The sequence below is a fragment of the Littorina saxatilis genome, linkage group LG15, assembly GCF_037325665.1.
Source record: "Littorina saxatilis isolate snail1 linkage group LG15, US_GU_Lsax_2.0, whole genome shotgun sequence".
NCBI classification, from domain to species: domain Eukaryota; kingdom Metazoa; phylum Mollusca; class Gastropoda; order Littorinimorpha; family Littorinidae; genus Littorina; species Littorina saxatilis.
This window is the reverse complement of record NC_090259.1, coordinates 10,132,283-10,157,752: the sequence shown is the minus strand read 5'-3', so window position 1 is coordinate 10,157,752 and position 25,470 is coordinate 10,132,283. Positions and strand designations below refer to the sequence as shown.

Sequence of the window (25,470 nt, the reverse complement as noted above, 5' to 3'; positions counted from 1 at the left end):
TATTTGTTTGACGACCTTGGCATTTGACGAGGGAGGGTATGCCACACTGGGGTCATGTGTGTATGTCATTAAACCCTAGAAGTGTGTAAAGTTTCAAAGCTGTTGCATCAAAAACATTGAAGAAATTGACATTTTCATTCCATGACCCGAACTCGACCCCATGAAGTGTGACCTTGAAATTTCACTTGACGTGTGTACATTTTCAAAGCCGTAGCTTCAAAAACATCTGCGAAAAACCTCAACGTGTTTTGTTCACGGCCGCCTTTCCGTCCATGCAGATGAACCCTGCTCATTACTTTGACTACACGACAACATGAGCCAAATACTGTCAGCGCCGTGCAAGGGCCTCGGTCTTAGAGATCGGGATGATCAGATGACACTGACCTCGGTCTTAGAGATCGGGATGATCAGATGACACTGTCCACAGCTTGCCAAGTCTACCCGGAGAACAATACCACCGTGTTTCCACCACAGTGATATATATCTAGAAACGGCAATACCCGCTGACAACGATTATATTTACATAAGTACCTTCCTACCCTTCTCAAATAACCTGAAGGGTGCATTTTTCTTCCTTGTCTTCCGTGACTGATTTTGATTTAGCTTCCCGTTCAAACCAGGATTCACAGTGTTGTTTTAGTAGATACCAAACACAAAAACCCTTTTTGGCAATGTAATATAACACAGATATATGTTCAAAACCACGCACAATGCCTTCAAATTATGAGTTTTTATCTCAAGGACATGGTTCAGTTGAAAGGGGAATACCCTCCGGGGTAAGCTGCCCTTCGCTTACGCGTTATCAAACAGTCTCATGATATTTTGTTTTTTCTACTTTATTTCGGACGCGACAGAAAGCATCTAAGTCCATCAAATTTTCACGAGTCCGGATCTGTGGATGCACAAAACAAACCGAAGCATGTGCGTTGATGATTGCTGCTAACAACCCTAGATGAAAGCCATGACGTCATCAGTATCACTACGCCGTGCAGGCAGACTCGCACCCGACGGGGACAGTCGCCATGTTGCCAGTTGGAGTTGTCTCGGGATGTGCTGAAGCTTGCAAGTTGGTGAAAAACCACTGACAAGGCTGGTTCAGTCAACCTGTACCAATGCCGTAAAAGTGAGTATCAATTTTAAAGTTCAAAATGTAATAGTTGAGAGTTGGGATAAGCTTTTTCGCCTTTGTTCAATGCAAACTTAGAATCAATCTACATTAATTGTCGTGCTTTGTTGTTGTTGTTGTTGTTGTTGTTGTTGTTGTTGTTGAATCAATCTACATGATACGTTATTGTCGTGCTTTCTCATTGTTGGTGTCGTTGTTATTGGTGTTGTTTTCGTCGTCGTCTACATTAATTGTCGTGCTTTGTTGTTGTTGTTGTTGTTGTTTTTGTTGTTTTTGTTGTTGTTGTTGTCGTAATCGTTGTTGTTGCTGTTATTGTTATAATCAATCTACATTAATTGTCGTGCTTTGTTGTTGTTGTTGTTGTTGTTGTTGTTGTTGTTGTTGGTTTTTTTGTTTTTTTTTGTTGTTGTTGTCGTCATCGTTGTTGTTGTTGCTGTTATTGTAATCAATCTACATTAATTGTCTTGCTTTCTTGTTGTTGTCATCATTGCACTACAAGTCGTTCAACACTAGGAAGTCAACTGAATAGCGCTTTTCAGTGGCGGTGAAATATGACATTTATTTGTATCTAATTATGTTTTTAAATTGGGGGGGGGGGGGGGTGTTGGGCACCATTTCAAACTATTACAACAAAGAACTACGCAAGAAAACTTAACAATACACCTGTTCTGGATAGATAGTTGATTTGACTTTCTTCACGTAAGTTGCCAAGTTGTGCATATGCTGAATGTTCGTTGATTTTTTACGTACCTAATATGTATGTGATGTGGCTTTGTGGGGTATCCTTATATGAGCAGCGGTCACGTGACCCCAGTGAAATAAATCATTGATACGAAAACTGTGGGAGAAAGCCAAGTGAAGTGCCTTTAATGGCATAGCAAGTTTGAATAAAATGACATGGTAACGAATGTTTTAGTTAGGGGGAGGAATATGTTGCATGAATATGTTGTGCTAAGTTTATTTGGAGAACACAATCACACAAACACTGCGATCTGCCTAGATCTTCCCCTTTCCGTCCACTTTTTTTCTTTTGTTACTTGTATATAAAGTTGTAATAAATGTTTTTCCTATTGAAGAACAAATATGGGGAAGAAATGGAACGTTGGCAAACTATTTTTGTGGGGATTCTTTTGAAGAAATGACGAAAGAAACAAGAAATTCCTCCGAGGTAGGAAAAACACCCCCGTTGGTCAAAGGGAAATAACCATTCTCACTGCCACCAACTGAGAAGGTTATTTCCCTTTGACCATTAATATGTCCCTCTATAAGTCCTTGTAGAATCTTAACCCACCAATAACTCCCTAACCGTGTGTTTGACTGGTCCCAATTTTTGTAAGGACCGTCTCAGGAATGTATAGAACCTGTTCACCAAGTTTGGTGACGATCGGTCCGTTCATTCTTGAGATCTATATGCGAACACAAACACACACCCAAACAAACAAACAAACACATGGACCGAATCCTATACACACCCCAATATCGGGGGTGTAAAGAAAGTGACCAATACACATGAACGGGTTGATTGGATGATCCAAATAATTATACGTACCGTCCTTCGCGTGTCAAGACCCATGTAAGACGCCACACATCTGTCCAGGGGCAAGAGCTTCCTGACACTTGCACTCATACCAACAATCACCCCTTGAACACACATATTCCTTCAGTGTCAAGACCCATGTAAGACGCCACACATCTGTCCAGGTGCAAAAGCTTCCTGACACTTGCACTCATACCAACAATCACCCCTTGAACACACATATTCCTTCAGTGTCAAGACCCATGTAAGACACCACACATCTGTCCAGGGGCAAGAGCTTCCTGACACTTGCACACATACCAACAATCACCCCTTGAACACACATATTCCTTCAGTGTCAAGACCCATGTAAGACACCACACATCTGTCCAGGGGCAAGAGCTTCCTGACACTTGCACACATACCAACAATCACCCCTTGAACACACATATTCCTTCGTGTCAAGACCCATGTAAGACACCACACATCTGTCCAGGGGCAAAAGCTTCCTGACACTTGTACTCATACTAACAATCACCCCTTGAACACACATATTCCTTCGTGTCAAGACCCATGTAAGACGCCACACATCTGTCCAGGTGCAAAAGCTTCCTGACATTTGTACTCATACTAACAATCACCCCTTGAACACACATATTCCTTCGTGTCAAGACCCATGTAAGACGCCACACATCTGTCCAGGTGCAAAAGCTTCCTGACATTTGTACTCATACCAACAATCACCCCTTGAACACACATATTCCTTCAGTGTCAAGACCCATGTAAGACGCCACACATCTGTCCAGGTGCAAAAGCTTCCTGACACTTGCACACATACCAACAATCACCCCTTGAACACACATATTCCTTCAGTGTCAAGACCCATGTAAGACACCACACATCTGTCCAGGTGCAAAAGCTTCCTGACATTGCACTCATACCAACAATCACCCCTTGAACACACATATTCCTTCAGTGTCAAGACCCATGTAAGACGCCACACATCTGTCCAGGGGCAAGAGCTTCCTGACATTGCACTCATACCAACAATCACCCCTTGAACACACATATTCCTTCAGTGTCAAGACCCATGTAAGACGCCACACATCTGTCCAGGGGCAAGAGCTTCCTGACACTTGTACACATACCAACAATCACCCACATGGCTGTTTCTGGTGCATAGTTGGAGTTTTTGTTTTGAATTAATTTAGCAGATCGACATAAGTATCAGCTACGAAATCAGTTCAGAAAAACAATTCCCATTCGGCACAACAAGCAGCTTCTCTCTCTCGTGATTGTGTCTTGTGCCTGTGGTTTTACCCTTGCAACCGGAGATTGTCTTTGTGACGCGCACCATTCACGGGAAGCCTCGAACCCTGTATTGTGTGTTCCGATGACTAGACTGACAGGCTGGGCGAAACATGTTACGCTAAGTGAACACACATAATAACATTTGAGGAGGGAGAAGGTCGGGTGGTTGTATTGAAGGCACAGGGGCCAAACTTAACTTCTCATCCCCTCCCCCCCCCCCTTCCTTGAGACTGAGTCACAGGAATAGTTTTTATTTCAACCCCTCCCTTACCTTCCTTATCTCCGCCCTTTAGTTTGTCGCAAGATATTATTTTGCTTACAGGTAACAGAAGCGGGATTTTTTTTTTAGAACACAAGTTCGGTTATTCCCCTTCCTTTTGGACAGGCTGTGGCTTGAACTAAATGCCTGCCACCTGAATGGGATTTTATTATCAAATGTGTTCAGCTCAATTGCACAGAAACCTTAGAAAGCAATGCAAAATAAATGTGCACAACTTGTCTCAGCGTCTGCCTAAAAGTGTTAGACGGTCACGTTGACATAAATGCTCTCCAGTAAAACATAGTACACAATGGGTTCTTTTTCTTGCCACCAATTTTCAACAGAAACCTCGTTTATTTTATTTTCAAACTGTGTTTGATTTAGAATGATTGGTCTTCGTTTGTCATTCTAGCGCATGTTAGAACATGGAAGAGGTCGAAATCATGTCAGAAATGTAGAAGGGCGAGCTCTTTTCTCATTTTGTGTGATATATACTTCAAAATAAACACATTAAAACTCCACATTATCTACATCAACCACCCCCAATTCAGCGAGACCCCGAATTTCACCGAAAGTATGTATACACACATGTGTCCACTGTTATGGTGCGTTGAATACACTGAGTGGGACAGGTGTGTCAATTGTATCAGGACCTGTACAATAATTACGATTGAAAGTGAAGTAACTTGAGTAAACTGTAAACAGGCTTTACGTAAACTTTAGGTACTCGCGGTGCTGACCTTAGCCAATGTAAGTTGAACATTTCAGGTAGACCCTTGACGTTTTAAAAACATACGATAGCGATTGTCCAAAAATCGACTTTACTCATATTTTGCTCATGTTTTGTCTATGTTGAAAAAATAATAATAATAATAATATGGGAGATTTATAGAGCGCTTTACATTCTCTAAGCGCTTTACAATGACAAACATACATATACATACCAAAAACAAAAACAAAAAAGTGTCAACAATATTAGAGAAATCTACAGGACTGACTTTGTGATACAGAATGTTGAATATTATGACATGCCAAGAATCATATAAACGAGGATTGGGTAATTGAATGGGGTATCTGACCGATCAACTACAATCACAGACACAGAACTTTCAAAACTTCTCCTGTAAAATAAAATTAAGGGGACCTTCCAAAGAGAGGGTCCGTTGGAAACCATGGTTTAGATTAGTGCGTCGCCGGTACCCCTTCGGCTTATAGGACGCACGGATTTACAGTTTGGGGAGTCCTACATGAAGTCATGTTTACTGTTACAGTAAACCTCGCTTGTCTGTCACCGACACTGGTGATGCAATGGAAACTACCGGAGAGGAGGAACCCTCTTCTCATGACACCATTCCACACACTGTGTCACACCCTCCCGATGATATCGCCAGCCCTCACGACACCATTCCACACACTTTGCCACACCCTCCCGATGGTATCGCCAGCCCCCACGACACCATTCAACACACTGTGCCACACCCTCCCGATGGTATCGCCAGCCCTCACGACACCATTCCACACACTGTGCCACACCCTCCCTCTTCCCACGACACCATTCCACACACTGTGCCACACCCTCCCTCTTCTCATGACACCATTCCACACACTGTGTCACACCCTCCCGATGATATCGCCAGCCCTACCAACAGTGCTGAGGACTTTACACAGCCTCCAGTCGACCTCTCTCAGGCTTCTGACCACAACACTCCACGAGGCACGGTGCAGCACCATGACTATCATCCCTCTACCGTGCCAACACAACTGGCTCAGCCCATGGACGTGGAAGCGTCGTTCCCTCAGGACATGATGGAAGCCAGTGTTGCAGGAGCGGTGGCACCAGGCTACACAACCAACTCCAGTAAGTACTGCAACACTCTACCGTACACTCTGAGCTACTAGGCGCCTTATGCTGCCTCTCAATACATCCGTCTAGAAGACATAATTGTTTCATCAACTTGCATTGTTTACATTCCGCAAAAACACCACGCTGATGCTTATGTCGCTGTTCTTGTTAGTGGTGATGGTGGTGTTGTAGATGGGTTGGTTATTGGTGAGAAAAAAACCAAGCATGTTTGCTGAAAACATCTACATATCATCGTCTTCCTTTCGTTCTTTGGAAACTGTCGTTTTCAGCTCAACCGTAATGTGCATTTAGCATGGTCATCATTATCCAAGTAGAAACAAACTCAAACGCACAACAACATAATGCATTGGCATTCGCTAATTCCTTTCAGACGAAGCACCGGTACACATTTACAAGCAGTCCAAGTGTCAGACCAACATTGCTGAGACCATCAACAGCTCTAACACCTTCAAGATCAACCAGGTCCACAACGCGGTTCACAATCACAACAGGGTTCACATCGAGCAGCATGTGCACCAACCCCACATTACCTACACCATATCTCACGCTTATATAACTGGAGATCAAGAGATTCCCTTCCAAGCTGTCACAGGTACGGTGGGGCATGATATAACTTATTTTGTCTACAGATGGTTTTGTAGTTGAGCATTGTGCAAAGTTCATAAGATTGTCATGGTTGTTTACATGTTGAAGTGAGGAGAAAAAGAGGTAAAACACCCCCTCCCCACACCCCCACACCCTCCCTAACTATCCCCCGTTTTTTCCATCCAGTCAAACTTGTAACTACTTGCAGTACTACTCCGCAGGAATGTACAATTTTAAAACGACTAAAGTCAGATTATTCTACCTGTTTTCTCTTTCCATCATCACCGATTTTACTGATTTGTTTTCTAATTGCACTATCAATACAGCTGGCTTTCATTGTGAAATGTGTTTTTAAGGTGCAACGGAACATGGAGCACTGTCCAGTGAAGACGACGAGGCCGTTGACAACATGGTCACCACAGACAGCTTCAGAAGGGCGCTGGACATCCTGACAACAGGGGAACGTCTGCTGTTACTGTCAGCACACCCAGGTCTTACCAGACAGTCTTTTCTCTCCGCTCTACGCCGTCAGTACCGTAAGAAGGGCTACACAGTGTATGATCTCAGCTGTGTCAGTGACTGGGATAAGAAGGGGCCTGTAGAGAGGGGGAGTCTTGTGATCTTTGACTGTGCCTTTGGGGATGTCCGCCTTGACAAGGAACAGTACCACAGGTTCTATAAGCACAGTTTGTACAGCATCAATAGTCTGACCACCAAGCTTGTCTTTGTTGTCTATCCCCCCGTGTTGCTTGAGCTTCAGCAGTTTGATCGTGCCTCTGTCCGTCCTCTGCTGAACAGCGTGGAGCTTGTAGAACTAGGTCAAGATCCTCTTCTTTCAGTTGAGCCCTACGCAGACCTCCTGGTGCGCATGCTCCGTGACCCCAATCATGGACTGATACTGGCAGCCCTTTTTGCTCTGACCATGCAAGGTCAAGGCTTCTTCTCGGACAACACGAGTCAAGCACAACCGCCATTGGAACGTCTTGGTTTCAGCGACTACTCGGACGCTCAGCTAGAGGAGTATGCCAGTCTCCTGAAAGGGTTCCTTCTGGCACACAGAGAAAGAGGGTTCATCAGCAGGGAAGTCTATGATGCTGTTGGACTGGCCTTTGCTAACACTTACCTGAAGTCAGTACTGGTGCAAGTTTGTGACACCATGCATCTCGTGCAGTTTGTGGAAACAGAATACCCAGTTGAGAAAGACCCTCTGCTAATGCGAAAAATTGTCGAGGAAATGATTAAAGGACGTCTGCCTGAGATGATTCAGCATCCCTGTCTTCACAGCGAACAATTTCTGTGTGGATTTGAGGCGTTCTGCAGAGAGAACAACTGCCTGCAAGCTGTCATTGGTGCACTGGATCCTGACCACAACTTGCCTCTGCTTTACTGGTCAGTGTGGGGACCGTCTGACCGTCTGACTGAATGGTGCATCAGGATGACCAAAGAACAGAACGCGGACAGCAACATCATGTCTGACCACGTCCATTCTGCAGCCTTCGGGACTGCCCTGCTGAAAGCTCTCCAGATAAGCAAAAGTTCACACATGTTTCGTAAACTTTTGAGTAAGATTACGGACAATTCTTACACAGAGAACATGCGCCTTCCTGTGCCATCCACAGACCAACGACACACAGCGGAATTACGCTCAGTCTGTGACAAGATTCCATCGGGCCTCCGGACAAGTCATTTCCAGTTCATTGGTGTTCTTATCCCAAAACACCTCATCACTGCAAAAATGAAAGATGAAATCATTCACATCTCTTTCCCACGTCAACATGTGTACCTGACATATCGACTCCTGACAGACCAACAGGTGGACGAACAAGACAGAGAAGGAAACACCTTGCTCCACCTGGCGGCAGAAGCAGGACACCTGGAGGCGATCAAAATGGCGGTCAGGAGTGGAGCCTCACTGACGGTGAAAAACGAGGCAGGTAAGACACCGCCACAGCTGGCAAAACAACGACTTGACCAACACAACTACGACACACAATGCCAAGAGAAATGTACACGTTCCATGTTTGCTGCTTGTACAGTCGGTGACGTCACAACTGTCAAAGAATGTCTCTGTTACCATGCCACAGTTGACAGCAAAGACAAGAATGGCTTGACTCCACTGCACATTGCATCTTACATCGCTTCCCTTCTAGCGGACCTGGATGCGAACCTTAACGCCACGGCCAAGTCGGGATTAACTCCACTGCACTATGCCTGTCGTAGACAATGCCTGGAGAAAGTGCAACTACTTGTTAAGAGAGGAAGCTTTGTGAATGCTATGGACTATGGAGGAATTACTGCTCTACACACAGTATGTAGACAGGGTGACAAAGACATCGCTGAGCTTCTGATCCTGCACAATGCACATGTTGATGCGAAGACTTCTGTCGGCTGGACGCCTCTGCACCTAGCTTGTGACAAAGGACAGAAAGACGTCGCACAACTATTGTTACAGTTCAGGGCGGACATTAATACAACATCAAGAGAAGGTCACACTCCGCTGCATATGGCACGCACACAGAGCAACACAGACATTGTGAGACTACTCGTCGCCAACAGAGCAGACGTCAACGTGACAAACACTAACAACAACACACCGCTACACTGTGCATGTTATGGGAATAAAGCAAACAACGTGCGACTCCTACTCGACCACGGGGCTGATGTCAACGTTCAGAACAAACATGGTGAAACTGCTCTACATGTTGCATGCTGGTTTTGTAATACAGACGTTGTACGTTTGCTGCTTGGATGCAAGGACGCTGTCAGCGTGAGTGATGACGAAGGTAAAAGCCCTTCCACCGTGATGTGTGAACCATCGGCAAAGGTTGACATCAACATGAAGGACAACAAGGGTGAGACTGCTCTATACAAGGCGTGTGAAGCTGGTCACATAGGGGCTGTACGTCTACTTCTGCAACAGGAGAACATTGATGTCAACGCAGCAAGTGATGGCAGTTGGTCCCCATTACTAATGGTCTGCATAGTGGGACCAACAGACATCGCTCAGCTTCATCTGCTTCACAAAGCTGATGTCAACATGTCTGGTGCACTTGGTCTGACACCCCTGAACTGGGCCTGTATGCATGGTTATCTTGACGTCGTCCATCTCCTCCTGCAGCACGGTGCAGACGTGAACATTTCTGGGGAACGTGGTATGACAGCCCTGAACTTTGCCTGTGTGGAAAACCACCATAAGATCGTTCGTCTCCTGCTACAGCACGGTGCGAACGTGAACATTTTTGACATGGAAGGCGAGACAGTCCTGTTGATGGCCTGCACACACGGCCACCAGGACATCGTTCAATACGTCTTGCAGCACAACGAAAGGAGTGTGTTGTATACTGCACTAAAGAGAGCCCAAAAACACGGTCACAGAGAAATCGTGCAGCTGCTCCAGCAGTACCTGTCTCCCAGTCATCCTGACAGTGTTCCCCAGCAGCCGTCACTACAACTATCAGCACAGTGAGGAGGGATCTCAACAGGAAACTTGTGACCAGAATAAACCCAGGACTGTTTGAAAAGACGCTACATTCACGACCAAAGTCAAGGTCAAACGAAGAGTTACAACTGCACACTCTGGTGTGTGGTTCAAATAAGGGGAGACATTTACACGTGAACACGTGAACAAGTGATGAGAATTGCTGTGGCTACTCCCCTTGTCCTCATATGTTGTTCATTCAGTTTTGTTTTGATTTGTTTGTTTCGGGGAAGTTGTTTTGTTGTTGAGTAGGCTGTTCTCGCATTTAGTCTACAAGCGCTTATTATACATATACCACGTGACAATATTGGTGTTTTGTTTATTGAATTCTCTGTTTGTGCAAGGTAATATTTTACTTTTATTTACTTTTTAAACATCATCATCTTTAACTTTTACTATGTATCCACGTTATTTTGTGTCTAATTTAGGCTCGCTTTTAATTTGTACATTTTCAGACGCGTTGTTTTTGTTATCATGTTGCACGTGTTCACATTGTGAATGACTCGAGGCTTTGCATAGTCATTGGACTTTTACAGTTCTATGTGATCATTCGGTTATCTATTTCATATTTAATTTCTTGAAAAAGTAGATGACCTGTTTCTTTCCTGTATTCACAAGGGTATTGTTCTTAAAGTGAACATGTTATATGTATTTGTATTCTCGGATAAATCTCTGCACACAAATACAAACAGTGCGGTTCCGTTAGTAGATTGATAAAAAGGTTGTGATGTTAGTGGGTGTGGCGATGGAGGTTGTCATCATGTTTCATTTAAATAATATATTCCTTTCATGGTTAACTGGTTTAAAGAAATGGTCGTTATTCACAAGGATTTTATTCCAATTGCGATGTTAAAATTATTTGTATATTCTGATTAATCACTGAATAAACAGATCAACAAATACTGCGATGTTATTTCGTTAGTTGACTGACAAAAAGGTTGTGATGTCTGAGGCGATGGTAGTTGTGATGGTGTGTGTGGGGGAGGGCCGGGGGCGAGTGAGTGAGTGTGTGTGTGTGTGTGTGTGTGGGAGGGGGCGAGTGAGTGAGTGTGTGTGTGTGTGTGTGTGTGTGTGTGTGTGTGTGTGTGTGTGTGTGTGTGTGTGTGTGTGTGAATCATGTATTGCCGTGTTGGTATTCATTAGACATATTTTGTAGTTTGGGAAATACAAACCTCGGTTTTATAAAACATCAAGTGAAAAAATTGCTCATTATTCTTTATCCTTTACATATATACGTATACTTCTTTTTACACGGCTGGAACAACTCTGGAACACTGCAAATGTCACATGCATTCTTCATCATACAGGGCTGGTACCACAGTTCTGGAATACAGTGAATTTCACAATATAAGCACGTACACGACAACGTTGAATCTTTATCTTTTTAAATAAATATAATTGTTTACAGCATAGATTTTAGATATTTATTAAAGTGTTCATTATTCTTTCCACAGTTCTCATATTGCACTACCACATAGCCAATGAGAACACACCAGCAGATAATGTATGACCAGCTTCTATCAACTGAAGGAAAGTGTAGGCAAATCAATGTTCAATACCAAAGCCGACACATGATTCAATCGGGAATTTCCAATGGCACACATTCTACTCATCATTGAATCAGTGTCGAATTTGGTTCGTTTGACACTTTTTCTAAGTTTTTAAGAAGTAGAAACAATACAAATAATAATAATTACGAAGTAAGGAAATCTTGGAATTAAAAAAAATCAAACACTGTCAGTGCAATTACCCAATAACCACCACAGGCACATTTCCTCCCTCCCACCCCAACATTGGCAAGGCCAAGGCCAAGGGGAATCCCCCGATAGTAAAGATGGCAGCCTTTGTTCGAGTAGAAAATAGTGCTTGGGTTTTTCTCACGCAAATTAAAAAACAATCCGAAATGTTTCTTTTCATTTGACTAAAAATGTGCGGCTATGACATTGGAAATAAATGAGGTTCGATCTTTAGGCAACAACACTAGTGTTTGTTCCTTAGAATCTTCACCCAGTATTCATACGCCAGGCTTACAGAAACACACGACGCCATGTTTGTGTACGGTGCCGTGTCCTGATCCCTGCATCACAGTGATAGATCGCCCATCTTCACCCATCAACATCATTTTCTGTTCTGTCAAGATCTCTGTGTTTGCACCATGAAAGCGGTAAGTGGGACTTTCAGGCAATGACATCTTCATCGTCTTTCACTGCGCGCAGTAAGAAGTAAGCAGGCTGTACTGTGGAAGTGCCGCTGTAGGCTAGAATATGCAATGGCTGAGCAATTTATTTCTAAACGTTTTTCATTTGATATTGCTAAACACTGTGTCTGTCAACACATTTCTCATCACTTTACTCGGGTGTGTATCGCTGCAGGAAACATTTCTACAATTCGCAAGGTGTTACATAGTGCCACAGTCCGATCGATAGGGAGGAACCTACGTCATACCCACCCATATTTTCAGGATGACACATTGTCATGCAGTCTGTTGTTTATTTATATATACAATCTGGAACTCCATCTGCTCACTTTCTCACAACCTTGTTTTACCTTTAGACACACCAAATGATTCAGTCTTGCCAGTTAGTGTGAAATGAAAATGAAAATGCAGCAGGGAAGAATTAAAAAGTATGCGTTGGAAAACGGCCTAGGCCCTTCATTGTCCGAACTATTTTCACAACCTGCTCAACGTTTATGAAATTACTGCATTGTCAACAAAAGACTGACCTACTTTTTCCTCAGCCTTGTGTAATGCAGAAAAGGTTGGAGAATAACCTCTAGTGACTGCTGCATGGCCTGATTTTATGTCTGTGTCCTTTTACATGTTTATTCTTTTTCTTTACGTTGTTCACGCTGTCTTTACTCAGTGACTTGCATACATCAGAATCGTTCTTTATACCCGAGTTCAATGACTGTTAGTGGAAGGCAAATAATCGTTCCCTTCAAAATAAACCCTCTTGCATTAAAACAAATCTTAAAGCCACAATACAGAACTCTGTAAAAAAAAAATAAAAGATAAAACACATAACTACACAATCGAACATGATTAACCAGTGTGTGCACCTCAATCATATATCACCTCGTCAGTTTGATTTTTGTATTATCATTGTTTTCTTGGATTTCCTGGGAAACAGGTTTTCTTTTCTCTCGAGATTTTGTACACAACACTGACAAGAGACTATCTCTATTATACGAAATAATGTTCAAATTAAAACCCATCAGCATCACTTCTATTCAATAGAGGCCTATCCAAAACGTCATGTTTAATGTTGCAGCAAACCTCGCTTGTCTGTCACCGACACTGGTGACAAAATGGAAACTCCCGGAGAGGAGGACCCCTCTTCTCACGACACCATTCCACACACTGTGCCACACCCTCCCTCTTCTCACGACACCATTCCACACACTGTGCCACACCCTCCCGATGGTATCGCCAGCCCTACCAACACTGCTGAGGACTTTACACAGCCTCCAGTCGACCTCTCTCAGGCTTCTGACCACAACACTCCACGAGACACGGTGCAGCACCATGACTATGATCACTCTACCGTGCCAAAACAACTGGCTCAGCCCATGGACGTGGAAGTGTCGTTTCCTCAGGACATGATGGAAGCCTGTGTTGCAGGAGCGGTGGCACCAGGCTACACAACCAACTCCAGTAAGTACTGCAACACTCTACCGTACACTCTGAGCTACTAGGCGCCTTATGCTGCCTCTCAATACATCCGTCTAGAAGACATAATTGTTTCATCAACTTGCATTGTTTACATTCCGCAAAAACACCACGCTGATGCTTATGTCGCTGTTCTTGTTAGTGGTGATGGTGGTGTTGTAGATGGGTTGGTTATTGGTGAGAAAAAAACCAAGCATGTTTGCTGAAAACATCTACATATCATCGTCTTCCTTTCGTTCTTTGGAAACTGTCGTTTTCAGCTCAACCGTAATGTGCATTTAGCATGGTCAGGCAAAAAAAAAAAAAAGGTCTGTTTTCGGTAACCCGACCGACCCTAGTTTTTTCGCGCGACCCTAGCCTTTTTTTTTTGGCATTTGGGGGAAGAAAAAAAAAATCTTGTTTTTTGGGCAAAATAACGTAAAAATATGTTTTTTGGGGAAAAAAAAAAATCCCGACCTACCGACCCTATTTTTTGGGCCTATGTTACCATAAACAGACCTCTTTTTTTTTTGCCTCATCATTATCCAAGTAGAAACAAACTCAAACGCACAACAACATAATGCATTGGCACATGTGTTTCTCATTAATGCTCTGCGTTTCAGATCATCCGCCGCTGAGTACTACAGCAGGTTTCAGGGTCCACATGAGTGTCTCATTAATGCTCTGTGTTTCAGATCATCCGCCGCTGGAAATCCACAATCACTCAGAGGGCCCCACCAACATCGCTGATACCATCAACAGTTCCAACTACATCAAGAATTTTCACAACCAGGTTCACAATGACAACCAGGTTCACAATGACAACCGGGTTCTCAACCAGATCAACGAGCATCACGTGTATCAGCACAGAACCCGCATTACTAATAATGTGTTCTATGCTGTCACTGCTGGAGAACAACGTAACCCTTTGCTGGCCCTGACAGGTAACTGAGGAAATATTTAATTTCTAATGTCAAACACAGTACGGTCATATATCACATCTGTTTCACTGTAAACTAGCGACAGAAAGTGATGGTTCAACATGTCTCTTATTAGAACTCTACGTTTACAGACACTAAATTGCTGAAAATGATAAATACCTGAATGACTGAACAAAAATAAAAGGCTATATATCTCTTAACAAAATCGATCACGAAGATGAAAGCATTATCCCATCAGCACAATGTTGATCTGTGAGTGGGTAGATTTTGACACAATTTTAATTTCTCGCCCCTGAGTTTTGACAATATCATTTTAAATATACTTTAACAGCTGTAATCAAGAGGGTTACCCTGTCTTTTTCACTAATCTGAATTTAAAATTCAATCTGGCAGTCTTAGTTCCTTTCGTTATCTTTTTTAAGTCTGCACTAGAAATGCGTTTCTCACAAGACGTTATTCGCTGTGCTCGTTAATGTTACAAGGTGGCATGGATCATGGAGCTCTGAGCAGTGAAGAAGACGAGGCAGTTGACAACATTATCAACACAGACAGCTTCAGAAGGGCGCTGGACATTCTGACAACAGGGGAACGTCTGTTGTTACTGTCAGCACACCCTGGTCTTACCAAACATTCTTTTCTCTCCGCACTTCGCCGTCAGTACCGTAAGAAGGGCTACATAGTGTATGATCTCAGCTGTGTCAGTGACTGGGATAAGAAGGGGCCTGTAGAGAGGGGGAGTCTTGTGATCTTTGACTGTGCCTTTGGGGGTGTCCGCCTAGACACAAAACAATACCAACGTTTCTATAAACACAGTTTGTACAGCATCGACGGGAAGACCACCAAACTTGTCTTTGTTGTGTATCCCCACGTGTTGCTTGAACTCCAGCAGTACGACCCTGCCTCTGACAGACCCGTGCTGGACAGTATGGAGGTGGTGGAGCTGGGACAAGATCCTCGTCCCTCTGTCAAACATTACGTAGATCTCTTCATGCGCATGCTCCGTGACCCGGACCATCAAAACACCATGGGAGCCCTTCTGAGTCTAACCCTGCAGGGTCAAGGTCATTTCCTTCACTCTCCAAGCGAGGTTGTTTCAAACCTAAAACGCCTCGGCTTTTGCAAACTTTATCCAGTTCACCTTGAAGAGTATGCTAGCCTTTTCAAAGGATCAATTCTGGCATACTGCAATAAAGGATTCATCAATAGAGTCCTGTATGACGCCGCCGGACTTGCCCTCGGTCGTTCTTACCTGCAAACAGTACTGCTGCAAGTTTGTGACGTCAAGTTCCTCGTGCAGCACGTGCGCACACAGCACACGGTCACAGACCCGTCTGTCATTTTGATTTCTCAACCAGACAATGGTCGTCTGATGATTCAAAGGATGGTGGAAGAGTTGGGAAGAGGCAAGCTGCCAGAAATGGTTCAACACCCTTGTCTTCACAGCCCAGAGTTTCTGCAAGAACTTGAGGCGTTCTGTGGAGAGGATCAGCTGCAACTTGTTCTCGACACGAATGACTCTGAGCACAGTCTGTCGCTTCTCTACTGGTCTGTGTGGGGACCCAGCACACACCTCACGGAATGGTGTCTGTGCAAGATGATGGAAACAGGCAACGACCGTGCGCCTCAAAACATGATCCGTGCAGCTTTCCAAACAGCTCTGGTGAATACAGTAAGAACCACAGTTTGTGGAATGGTGTCGCATTTTCGGGACGGCCTCGCTTGTATCTTCCATTTGGATTTGAAAGAGAAGTTGCACATGCCACTCCCCCCAGCAAGGCAAAGGTATATGCTGGAGCTAAACTCACTCTGCAACAACATTATTGAGAAAGTCAAACAGCGTTGCTTCTGTTATCTTGATAATACGCCCATGCTTATTCCATACCAGATTTTCACTGCAGAGGTGATAGGTGACACCATTTACGTCTCCCTGCCACGCCAGCACGCCTACCTGGCATTTCGACTCCTGACAGACCAGCATGTCGACGAGCAAGACGGAGAAGGCAACACCGTCCTGCACCTTGCAGCAGAAGCAGGGCTCCTTGAGGTGATCAAGCTGGCAGTCACAAGTGGGGCGTCACTCACTGTGAAGAACAAGGCAGGGCTGACACCACCCCAGCTGGCAGAAAGAAGACTCGGGCAAAAGGAGGATGTGAGAGACTCTTGGCAGAGACGTGATCAGCCTATTTTTGATGCATGCAGAGCAGGTAATAGTAATTCCGTCAAAGAACTCCTCTGTTACAGCACCACTGTTGACACAAAAGGCAAAACAGGCTTCACTCTTCTACACGTTGCAGCTAAATACGGCCATGCTGAAATCGCATTCCTTCTGACTGACCTGAATGCGAACCTCGGTGCCACTGACATGCGGGGGAAAACTCCACTCCACCATGCATGCATCGGAAGATGCCTGGAGACAGTCACGCTGCTCGTTCAGCATGGGAGTGATGTTAATGCCCAGGATCTTTACCAAATGACACCGCTTCACGATGCATGTGCACAAAATGACAAAGACTCTGCCGAAGTCTTGCTGCACCACAATGCCGATGTCAACCTCCGTAATAGCAACGGCCACACCCCCCTTCACCTTGCCTGCTTGAACAGTCACTGGGACACTGCTGAAGTTCTTCTTCAATACTTCGCTGACATCAATGGTTCACTCCATGAAGATGATCCGTTCACGCTGTTGCATCACGCGATTGCCGTTGGAGACACAGCACTTGCGGAGTTCCTTCTCTTGCACAATGCACTTATTGACGCAAAAAATGCAACAGGTTCCTCTCCTTTGCATCTCGCTTGTCAAGGAAAACACACAGGCATTGCACAGCTGCTCCTGAAGCACGGAGCCAACGTCAACAGAAAGACACGCAGAGGCATCGCCCCGCTACACTATGCGTGCATGGCGGGTTGCACAGACATCGTGCAAATGCTTGTCAGCAACAGAGCCAATGTTGACGTCAAGACAAATAAGATGCTCACCCCTCTCCACTATGCGTGCATCAGAGGTAACACTTACATCGTGAGTCTACTTGCAAGCAACAACGCCAATGTCAACGTGAAATCAAGGTCAGGGCTCGCACCTCTCCACTATGCGAGTATGAGAGGTCACCCTAACATCATGGGTCTACTTGTGAGTCTCAACTCCAATGTCAATGTGAAGACAAGGTCAGGCCTCACGCCTCTCTACTATGCGTGCAAGGGAAATAAAGCAAACATCGCCCGTCTCCTCGTCGCCAACAGAGCAGACGTCAACGTGACAAACACTGACTACGACACGCTGCTACACTATGCATGTTGGGCGAATAACGCAGAAATCGTGCAACTCCTACTCAACCACGGGGCTGACGTCAACGTTCAGAACAAAGATGGCGACACTGCTCTACACGGTGCATGCCAGCGTGGTTATACAGACGTCGTACGTTTGCTGCTTGGATACAGGGACACTGTGAGCTTGAGAGATGACGAAGGTAAAAGCCCTTCCACCGTGCTGTGTGAACCACCGGCACAGGTTGACATCAACATGAAGGACGACGAGGGTGAGACTGCTCTGTACAAGGCGTGTGATGCTGGTCACACAGAGACTGTACGTCTACTTCTGCAACGCGACGACATCGATGTCAACGCAGCAGGTGATGACTGTATCTCCCCATTACAATGGGCCTGCATGATGGGTATAACAGACATCGCTCAGCTTCTTCTGCTACACAACGCTGATGTCAACATGTCTGACTCAGGTGGTATGACACCCCTGCACTGGGCCTGTATTTTAGGTCGTCGTGACGTCGTCCATCTCCTCCTGCAGCACGGTGCAGACGTGAATATTTCTGACGAACGTGGTATGACAGCCCTGTACTTTGCCTCTGGGAATCAACGCCATAAGATCATTCATCTCCTGCTGCAGCACGGTGCGAACGTGAACATTTCGGACGGGGACGGCGAGACAGTCCTGTTGCGGGCCTGTACACACGGCCACCAGGACATCGTTCAATACGTCTTGCAGCACAACGCCGATATGAACAAGGAAGCATGTGTGTTGTATGATGCACTGCAAACAGCACAACGTCACGGTCACAGAGAAATCGTGCAGCTGCTCCAGCAGTACCTGTCTCCCAGTCATCCTGACAGTGTTCCCCGGCAGCCGTCACTACAACTATCAGCACAGTGAGGAGGGATCTCAACAGGAAACTTGTGACCAGAATAAACCCAGGACGCTAAATTCACGACAGCCTGCGTTGTGTTTTTATATTTAGTCAAGTTTTACTAAATATTTTAACATCGAGGGGGAATCGAAACGAGGGTCGTGGTGTATGTGCGTGTGTGTGTGTGTGTGTGTCTGTGTGTCTGTGTGTGTGTGTGTGTGTGTGTGTAGAGCGATTCAGACTAAACTACTGGACCGATCTTTATGAAATTTGACATGAGAGTTTCTGGGTATGAAATCCCCGAACGTTTTTTTCATTTTTTTGATAAATGTCTTTGATGACGTCATATCCGGCTTTTCGTGAAAGTTGAGGCGGCACTGTCACGCCCTCATTTTTCAACCAAATTGGTTGAAATTTTGGTCAAGTAATCATCGACGAAGCCCGGACTTCGGTATTGCATTTCAGCTTGGTGGCTTAAAAATTAATTCATGACTTTGGTCATTAAAAATCTGAAAATTGTAAAAAAAAAATAAAAATTTATAAAACGATCCAAATTTACGTTTATCTTATTCTCCATCATTTGCTGATTCCAAAAACATATAAATATGTTATATTCGGATTAAAAACAAGCTCTGAAAATTAAATATATAAAAATTATTATCAAATTTTTTTTTCGAAATCAATTTAAAAACACTTTCATCTTATTCCTTGTTGGTTCCTGATTCCAAAAACATATAGATATGATATGTTTGGATTAAAAACACGCTCAGAAAGTTAAAACGAAGAGAGGTACAGAAAAGCGTGCTATCCTTCTCAGCGCAACGAATACCCCGCTCTTCTTGTCAATTCCACGGGCACTGCCTTTGCCACGGGCGGTGGAGTGACGATGCTACGAGTATACGGTCTTGCTGCGTTGCGTTGCGTTCAGTTTCATTCTGTGAGTTCGACAGCTACTTGACTAAATATTGTATTTTCGCCTTACGCGACTTGTTTGACACATAGTGTGGGCAGGCAGACGGATCACCCTGCGCCGCGCACGTGTGTGTGTGTATGTGTGTGTGTGTGTGTGTGGGTGGGTGTGTGTATGTGTGTGTGTGTGTGTGAGTGTGTGTGTGGGTGGGTGTGTGTATGTGTGAGTGTGTGAGGGTGGGTGTGTGTATGTGTATGTGTGTGTGTGTGCTTCTCCTCCCAAAACCGCTACAGGCTATTGATGCTGTGCAAATATCATTAGCTGTATCGCGCGTATATTTCATGAAGTTCCATACGCATTGTTGGAAGTGAGGGGGGGGGGCGGGGGGGGCGATTACTCTTTTTACTTTCGGCTTTCTTTTTTCGTGTGTTGCCCCTGTTTCACGATGTGTATTGGCTGTGTGCACACATTTCTTTTCCCGCCTTTCATCGACACATCGGGACTGGTACAGGTTTTGCAATATATCACATTTTCATTGTTTTTACATTTAGTCAAGTTTTGACTAATTGTTTTAACATAGAGGGGGGAATCGAGACGAGGGTCGTGGTGTATGTGTGTCTGTCTGTCTGTGTGTGTGTGTAGAGCGATTCAGACTAAACTACTGGGCCGATCTTTGTGAAATTTGACATGAGAGTTCCTGGGTATAATATCCCCGGATGTTTTTTTCTTTTTTTCGATAAATACCTTTGATGACGTCATATCCGGCTTTTTGTAAAAGTTGAGGCGGCACTGTCACACCCTCATTTTTCAATTAAATTGATTGAAAATTTGGCAAAGCAATCTTCGACGAAGGCCGGGGTTTGGTATTGCATTTCAGCTTGGTGGCTTAAAAACTAATGAGTGAGTTTGGTCATTAAAAATCGGAAACTTGTAATTAAAATTATTTTTTTATTAAACGATCAAAAAACAATTTCATCTTATTCTTCGTCATTTTCTGATTCCAAAAACATATACATATGTTATATTTGGATTAAAAACAAGCTCTGAAAATTAAAAATATAAAAATTATGATCAAAATTAAATTTCCGAAATCGATTTAAATACAATACAATACAATACAATACAATACAATACAATACAATACAATACAATAACTTTATTAATCTCTAAAAGAGAAATTGCATTGCTGAGCTTTTGTGTCCGTAATAAAACATACATAAAACATTCAAAAATAAACATTTGTTCTTTGTCATTCATACATTCTTGTGTTCTTATACATTTCTTCAATTCATACATCAATATTCTATCATAATTATGTACATACATTTATTCTCTTTTAACAGTCTGTCTTCAAACGCATCTCAGAGAGGGAGGCTAGAGATTTGTGTTGTGCCATAGGTAAAATCATGTGCTTAGCTATGAAGTAATGTTATCACATGTTATTTAAGGAAAATGAGTAAATATATGTACCAAGCGTATAACATCAGCAAAACTGAGAAAATACAGCACATTGGTTATCACATAAGAAAGTATATTAAAAATAAATTAACATGCATTCACCATCAACAATGCACAAACGAAAGTCAGCACCTTGCCGGTTATCACATATTGTCTAAGAGAGTAGAATAAGAGTATATAATCATGCAAAACAAAATCAACAATACTGAAACAATACAGAACACTGACCCCGTGCATCAGAGCGACAACACCAGCATCTACCGCCCCACCTGAGAATTGAAGATGTGAATTGCAGATGGAATGAACGAATTTCTGTAGCGTGTGGACCTTGCGGTTGGTTGTCTGAATCTGTTGCTCCTGTCTGTCCGTCTACTGTCAAATTCCGGTCTGAGTGGGTGCGAGTCGTCAGCCAAAATCTTCTGTACTATTTCATCTTATTTCTTGTCGGTTCCTGATTCCAAAAACATATAGATATGATATGTTTGGATTAAAAACACGCTCAGAAAGTTAAAACGAAGAGAGGTACAGTAAAGCGTGCTATGAAGCACAGCGCAACCGCTACCGCGCCAAACAGGCTCGTCACTTTCACTGCCTTTTGCACTTGCGGCGGACTACGTTCAGTTTCATTCTGTGAGTTCCACAGCTTGACTAAATGTAGTAATTTCGCCTTACGTGACTTGTTATATTTTGTTTTTGTAAAACCTTGTGTGTTTTCAACTTTGCCTCTGATAAAAGGGACCAATGTCAAGGTCAAAAGAAGAGTCACAACTGCACACTCTGGAGTGTGTTCAAATAAGGGACGATATTTACACGTGAACAAGTGATGAGAATTGCTGTGGTTACTCCCCTTGTGGTCTACGTTTTTCATTCAGTTTTATCTTGTTTTGTTTGTTTCGGGTTAGTTGTAGGCTGTTTTTGCATTTATTCTACAAGCTCTTATCATTCATACACTTAAAATATCGATGTATTGTTTATTGAATTCTGTGTTTGATCAAGGTAACTATTTTCTTTTATTTACTTTTCAAATATCAGCATCTTGTACTATCTATCCACGTTGTAGTGTGTATATTTTTATTTTATTTTTTTAATATTTTTTTATACACGTTTTTAATTCTTTTTGGTACACGACATCAACATCAGACAGCAACATCAAATAACATCAACCACACACAAAAATGCATAGTTTTATAGTTTTATAGTTTAGTAGTGCTGTGTGTATAATTTAGGCTGACGTTTAATGTGTTCATCTTCAGACGCGATGTTGTTATCTTGTTGCACGTGTTCACATCGTGAATGACTCGAGGCTTTGCATAGAGTCATTGGGCTTTCAAAGTTCTAGTTGATCATTCGGTTATTAATGTTACAGTTAACTTCTTGACACAGAAGATGGCCTGTTTCTTTCCTGTATTCACAAGAGTATTGTTCTTAAAGTGAACATGTTATATGAATTTGTATTCTCGGATAAATCTCAGCACAAAAATACAAACAATGCGGTTCCGTTAGTAGATTGATAAAAAGGTTGTGATGTTTGTGGATGTGGCGATTGAGGTTGAGATTGATAAAAAGGTTGTGATGTTTGTGTATGTGGCGAAGGAGGTTGAGATTGATAAAAAGGCTGTGATGTTTGTGGATGTGCCTATGGAGGTTGTCATCGTGTGTCATTGGGATATGTCTTTCATGGTTAACAGGTTGAAACAGAAGATGGCACGTTACGCCTGTTGCTTCCCTGTATTCACACAGATTTGATTCCAAGTGCGAACATGTTAAGATTATTTGTATATTACGATTATCTCTGAATAAACAGATCAACAAATAGTGCGATGTTATTTCGTTAGTAGTTTGGCTAAAAGGTTGTGATGTATGTGGTGTCATGGTGTGTGTAAGTGTGTGTGTGTGTGTGTGTGTGTGTGTGTGTGTGTGTGCAGGGCCGGATCGGGGGGGGGGGGGGTGGGGGGTGTTCCTGGGTTCTGGACCCCCCCCCCCCCCCTAGCCATCCGATGTACCTCTCAGAGAAAAGAAAAAAAATATGTGGACTTTTTAAGCTCTTTCCCCAACTCCCTTAGTTTCTTTTACTGAAATATAGTGTCATTGTTCACCATACAACATCACTTATACCACTTCTCCTTTGTATTCCAGATGTTGTAATCATTATTTGCTTGTTTGCTTGAATTTAAGTATTCAAAGTAAAGAGTCCTGTCAGACTTATTTACTAGGCATATATGTCTTTGGGATTATTCCACTGAACCACTATGGTAAATGAATATCTGAAGTATTTTGTTACTGTTGAAAATGTGTAATTTTGATTCCCAGTTGCAAGGAAAGACCAAAAAATGACCTCACAAATGCAAACTTTTCTCAGCTTCTGGGAGGCTTTGACCCACAGACACCCCAGCGGGGCGTTGCCCCTGCGTCCCAACGGGGCCTCGGCGGCTCCTGGACCCCTGCCTTCAGTTGCCCCCCCCCCCCCCCCTCAAACGAACTTGGTCCGGCCCTGGTGTGTGTGTGTGTGTGTGTGTGTGTGTGTGTGTGTGTGTGTGTGTGTGTGTGTGTGTGTTTAAATCATCCATTGCGGTGTTGGTATTCATTGGACATATATCGTAGTTTAGGAAATACAGTACACGGATCTAAAAAAAAAATATAAAAAAAGGTTATAGAACTGTTCATTATTCTTTTTTTTTCTTTTTTATAGATTCGTATCCTTCATCATACAGGGCTGGTACAACAGCTATGGAACCCTGCACATGTCACATGCATTCTTCATCATACAGGGCTGGTACAACAGCTATGGAACCCTGCACATGTCACATGCATTCTTCATCATACAGGGCTGGTACAACAGCTATGGAACCCTGCACATGTCACATGCATTCTTCATCATACAGGGCGGGTACAACAGCTATGGAACCCTGCACATGTCACATGCATTCTTCATCATGCAGGGCTGGTACAACAGCTATGGAACCCTGCACATGTCACATGCATTCTTCATCATACAGGGCTGGTACAACAGCTATGGAACCCTGCACATGTCACATGCATTCTTCATCATACAGGGCGGGTACAACAGCTATGGAACCCTGCACATGTCACATGCATTCTTCATCATACAGGGCGGGTACAACAGCTATGGAACCCTGCACATGTCACATGCATTCTTCATCATGCAGGGCTGGTACAACAGCTCTGGAACCCTACACATGTCACATGCGTTCTTCATCGTCATACAGGGCTGGTACAACAGCTATAGAACCCTGCACATGTCACATGCATTCTTCATCATACAGGGCTGGTACAACAGCTCTGGAACCCTGCACATGTCACATGCATTTTTCATCATACAGGGCTGGTACAACAGCTCTGGAACCCTGCACATGTCACATGCATTCTTCATCATACAGGGCTGGTACAACAGCTCTGGAACCCTGCACATGTCACATGCATTCTTCATCATACAGGGCTGGTACAACAGCTATAGAACCCTCCACATGTCACATGCATTCTTCATCATACAGGGCTGGTACAACAGCTATGGAACCCTGCACATGTCATATGCATTCTTCATCATACAGGGCTGGTACAACAGCTATGGAACACTGCACATGTCACATGCATCCATCATCATACAGGGCTGGTACAGCAGCTATGGAACCCTACACATGTCACATGCATTCTTCATCATACAGGGCTGGTACAACAGCTATGGAACACTGCACATGTCACATGCATCCATCATCATACAGGGCTGGTACAACAGCTATGGAATCCTGCACATGTCACATGCATTCTTCATCATACAGGGCTGGTACAACAGCTCTGGGTTCCTGCACATACAGTCTTAATCATCATACAGGGCTGGTACAATAGGTCTGGCACATGGTTTCCAAGCTTGCGTATGAGAAAGGCGTTGTGACAATCAATCAAGGCTGGTGTAGAATCTAGCACACAAGTAAGAACTTGGTTGTTGTAATAACATGTGTTAAATAATCAAAATTAATGAGAAATTCAGAATACAAAATAATCACTTGTAGTCTTGTATTATTTGCATGTTTGTGTGTGTAGGGGGGGGCGACAGGAGGAGGTATGTGTGTGTGTGTGTGTGTGTGTGTGTGTGTGTGTGCGTGCGTGCGTGTCTGTCTGTCGGTATGTCTGTCTGTCTGTTTGTTTGTCTGTCTGTATAGCTACAGACTACAGCTGCATAATCCGTATGCGTTTTTTTCTGGCTTTTTAAAATCTTACG

General features: G+C 43.6%; 2 protein-coding genes across 2 annotated transcripts; both read left to right on the top strand.

Annotated features, from left to right (window-relative positions):
* Nucleotides 1-768: 768 nt before the first annotated feature.
* LOC138948531 (uncharacterized) lies at nucleotides 769-10,808 on the top strand. The gene is made up of 4 exons (XM_070320083.1): nucleotides 769-1,123; nucleotides 5,484-6,070; nucleotides 6,447-6,668; nucleotides 7,018-10,808. Exons 2-4 carry the CDS (start codon nucleotides 5,521-5,523, stop codon nucleotides 10,125-10,127), a joined length of 3,882 nt encoding a protein of 1,293 aa, XP_070176184.1. The 5' UTR covers nucleotides 769-1,123; nucleotides 5,484-5,520; the 3' UTR covers nucleotides 10,128-10,808.
* A 2,561-nt stretch (nucleotides 10,809-13,369) lies between these two features.
* Nucleotides 13,370-23,048, top strand: LOC138948529 (serine/threonine-protein phosphatase 6 regulatory ankyrin repeat subunit C-like). Its single transcript, XM_070320080.1, has 3 exons — nucleotides 13,370-13,794; nucleotides 14,484-14,732; nucleotides 15,212-23,048. The coding sequence occupies exons 1-3, from the start codon at nucleotides 13,449-13,451 to the stop codon at nucleotides 18,889-18,891; spliced, it is 4,275 nt and encodes a 1,424-aa protein (XP_070176181.1). The 5' UTR covers nucleotides 13,370-13,448; the 3' UTR covers nucleotides 18,892-23,048.
* The last annotated feature ends 2,422 nt before the right edge of the window (nucleotides 23,049-25,470 follow it).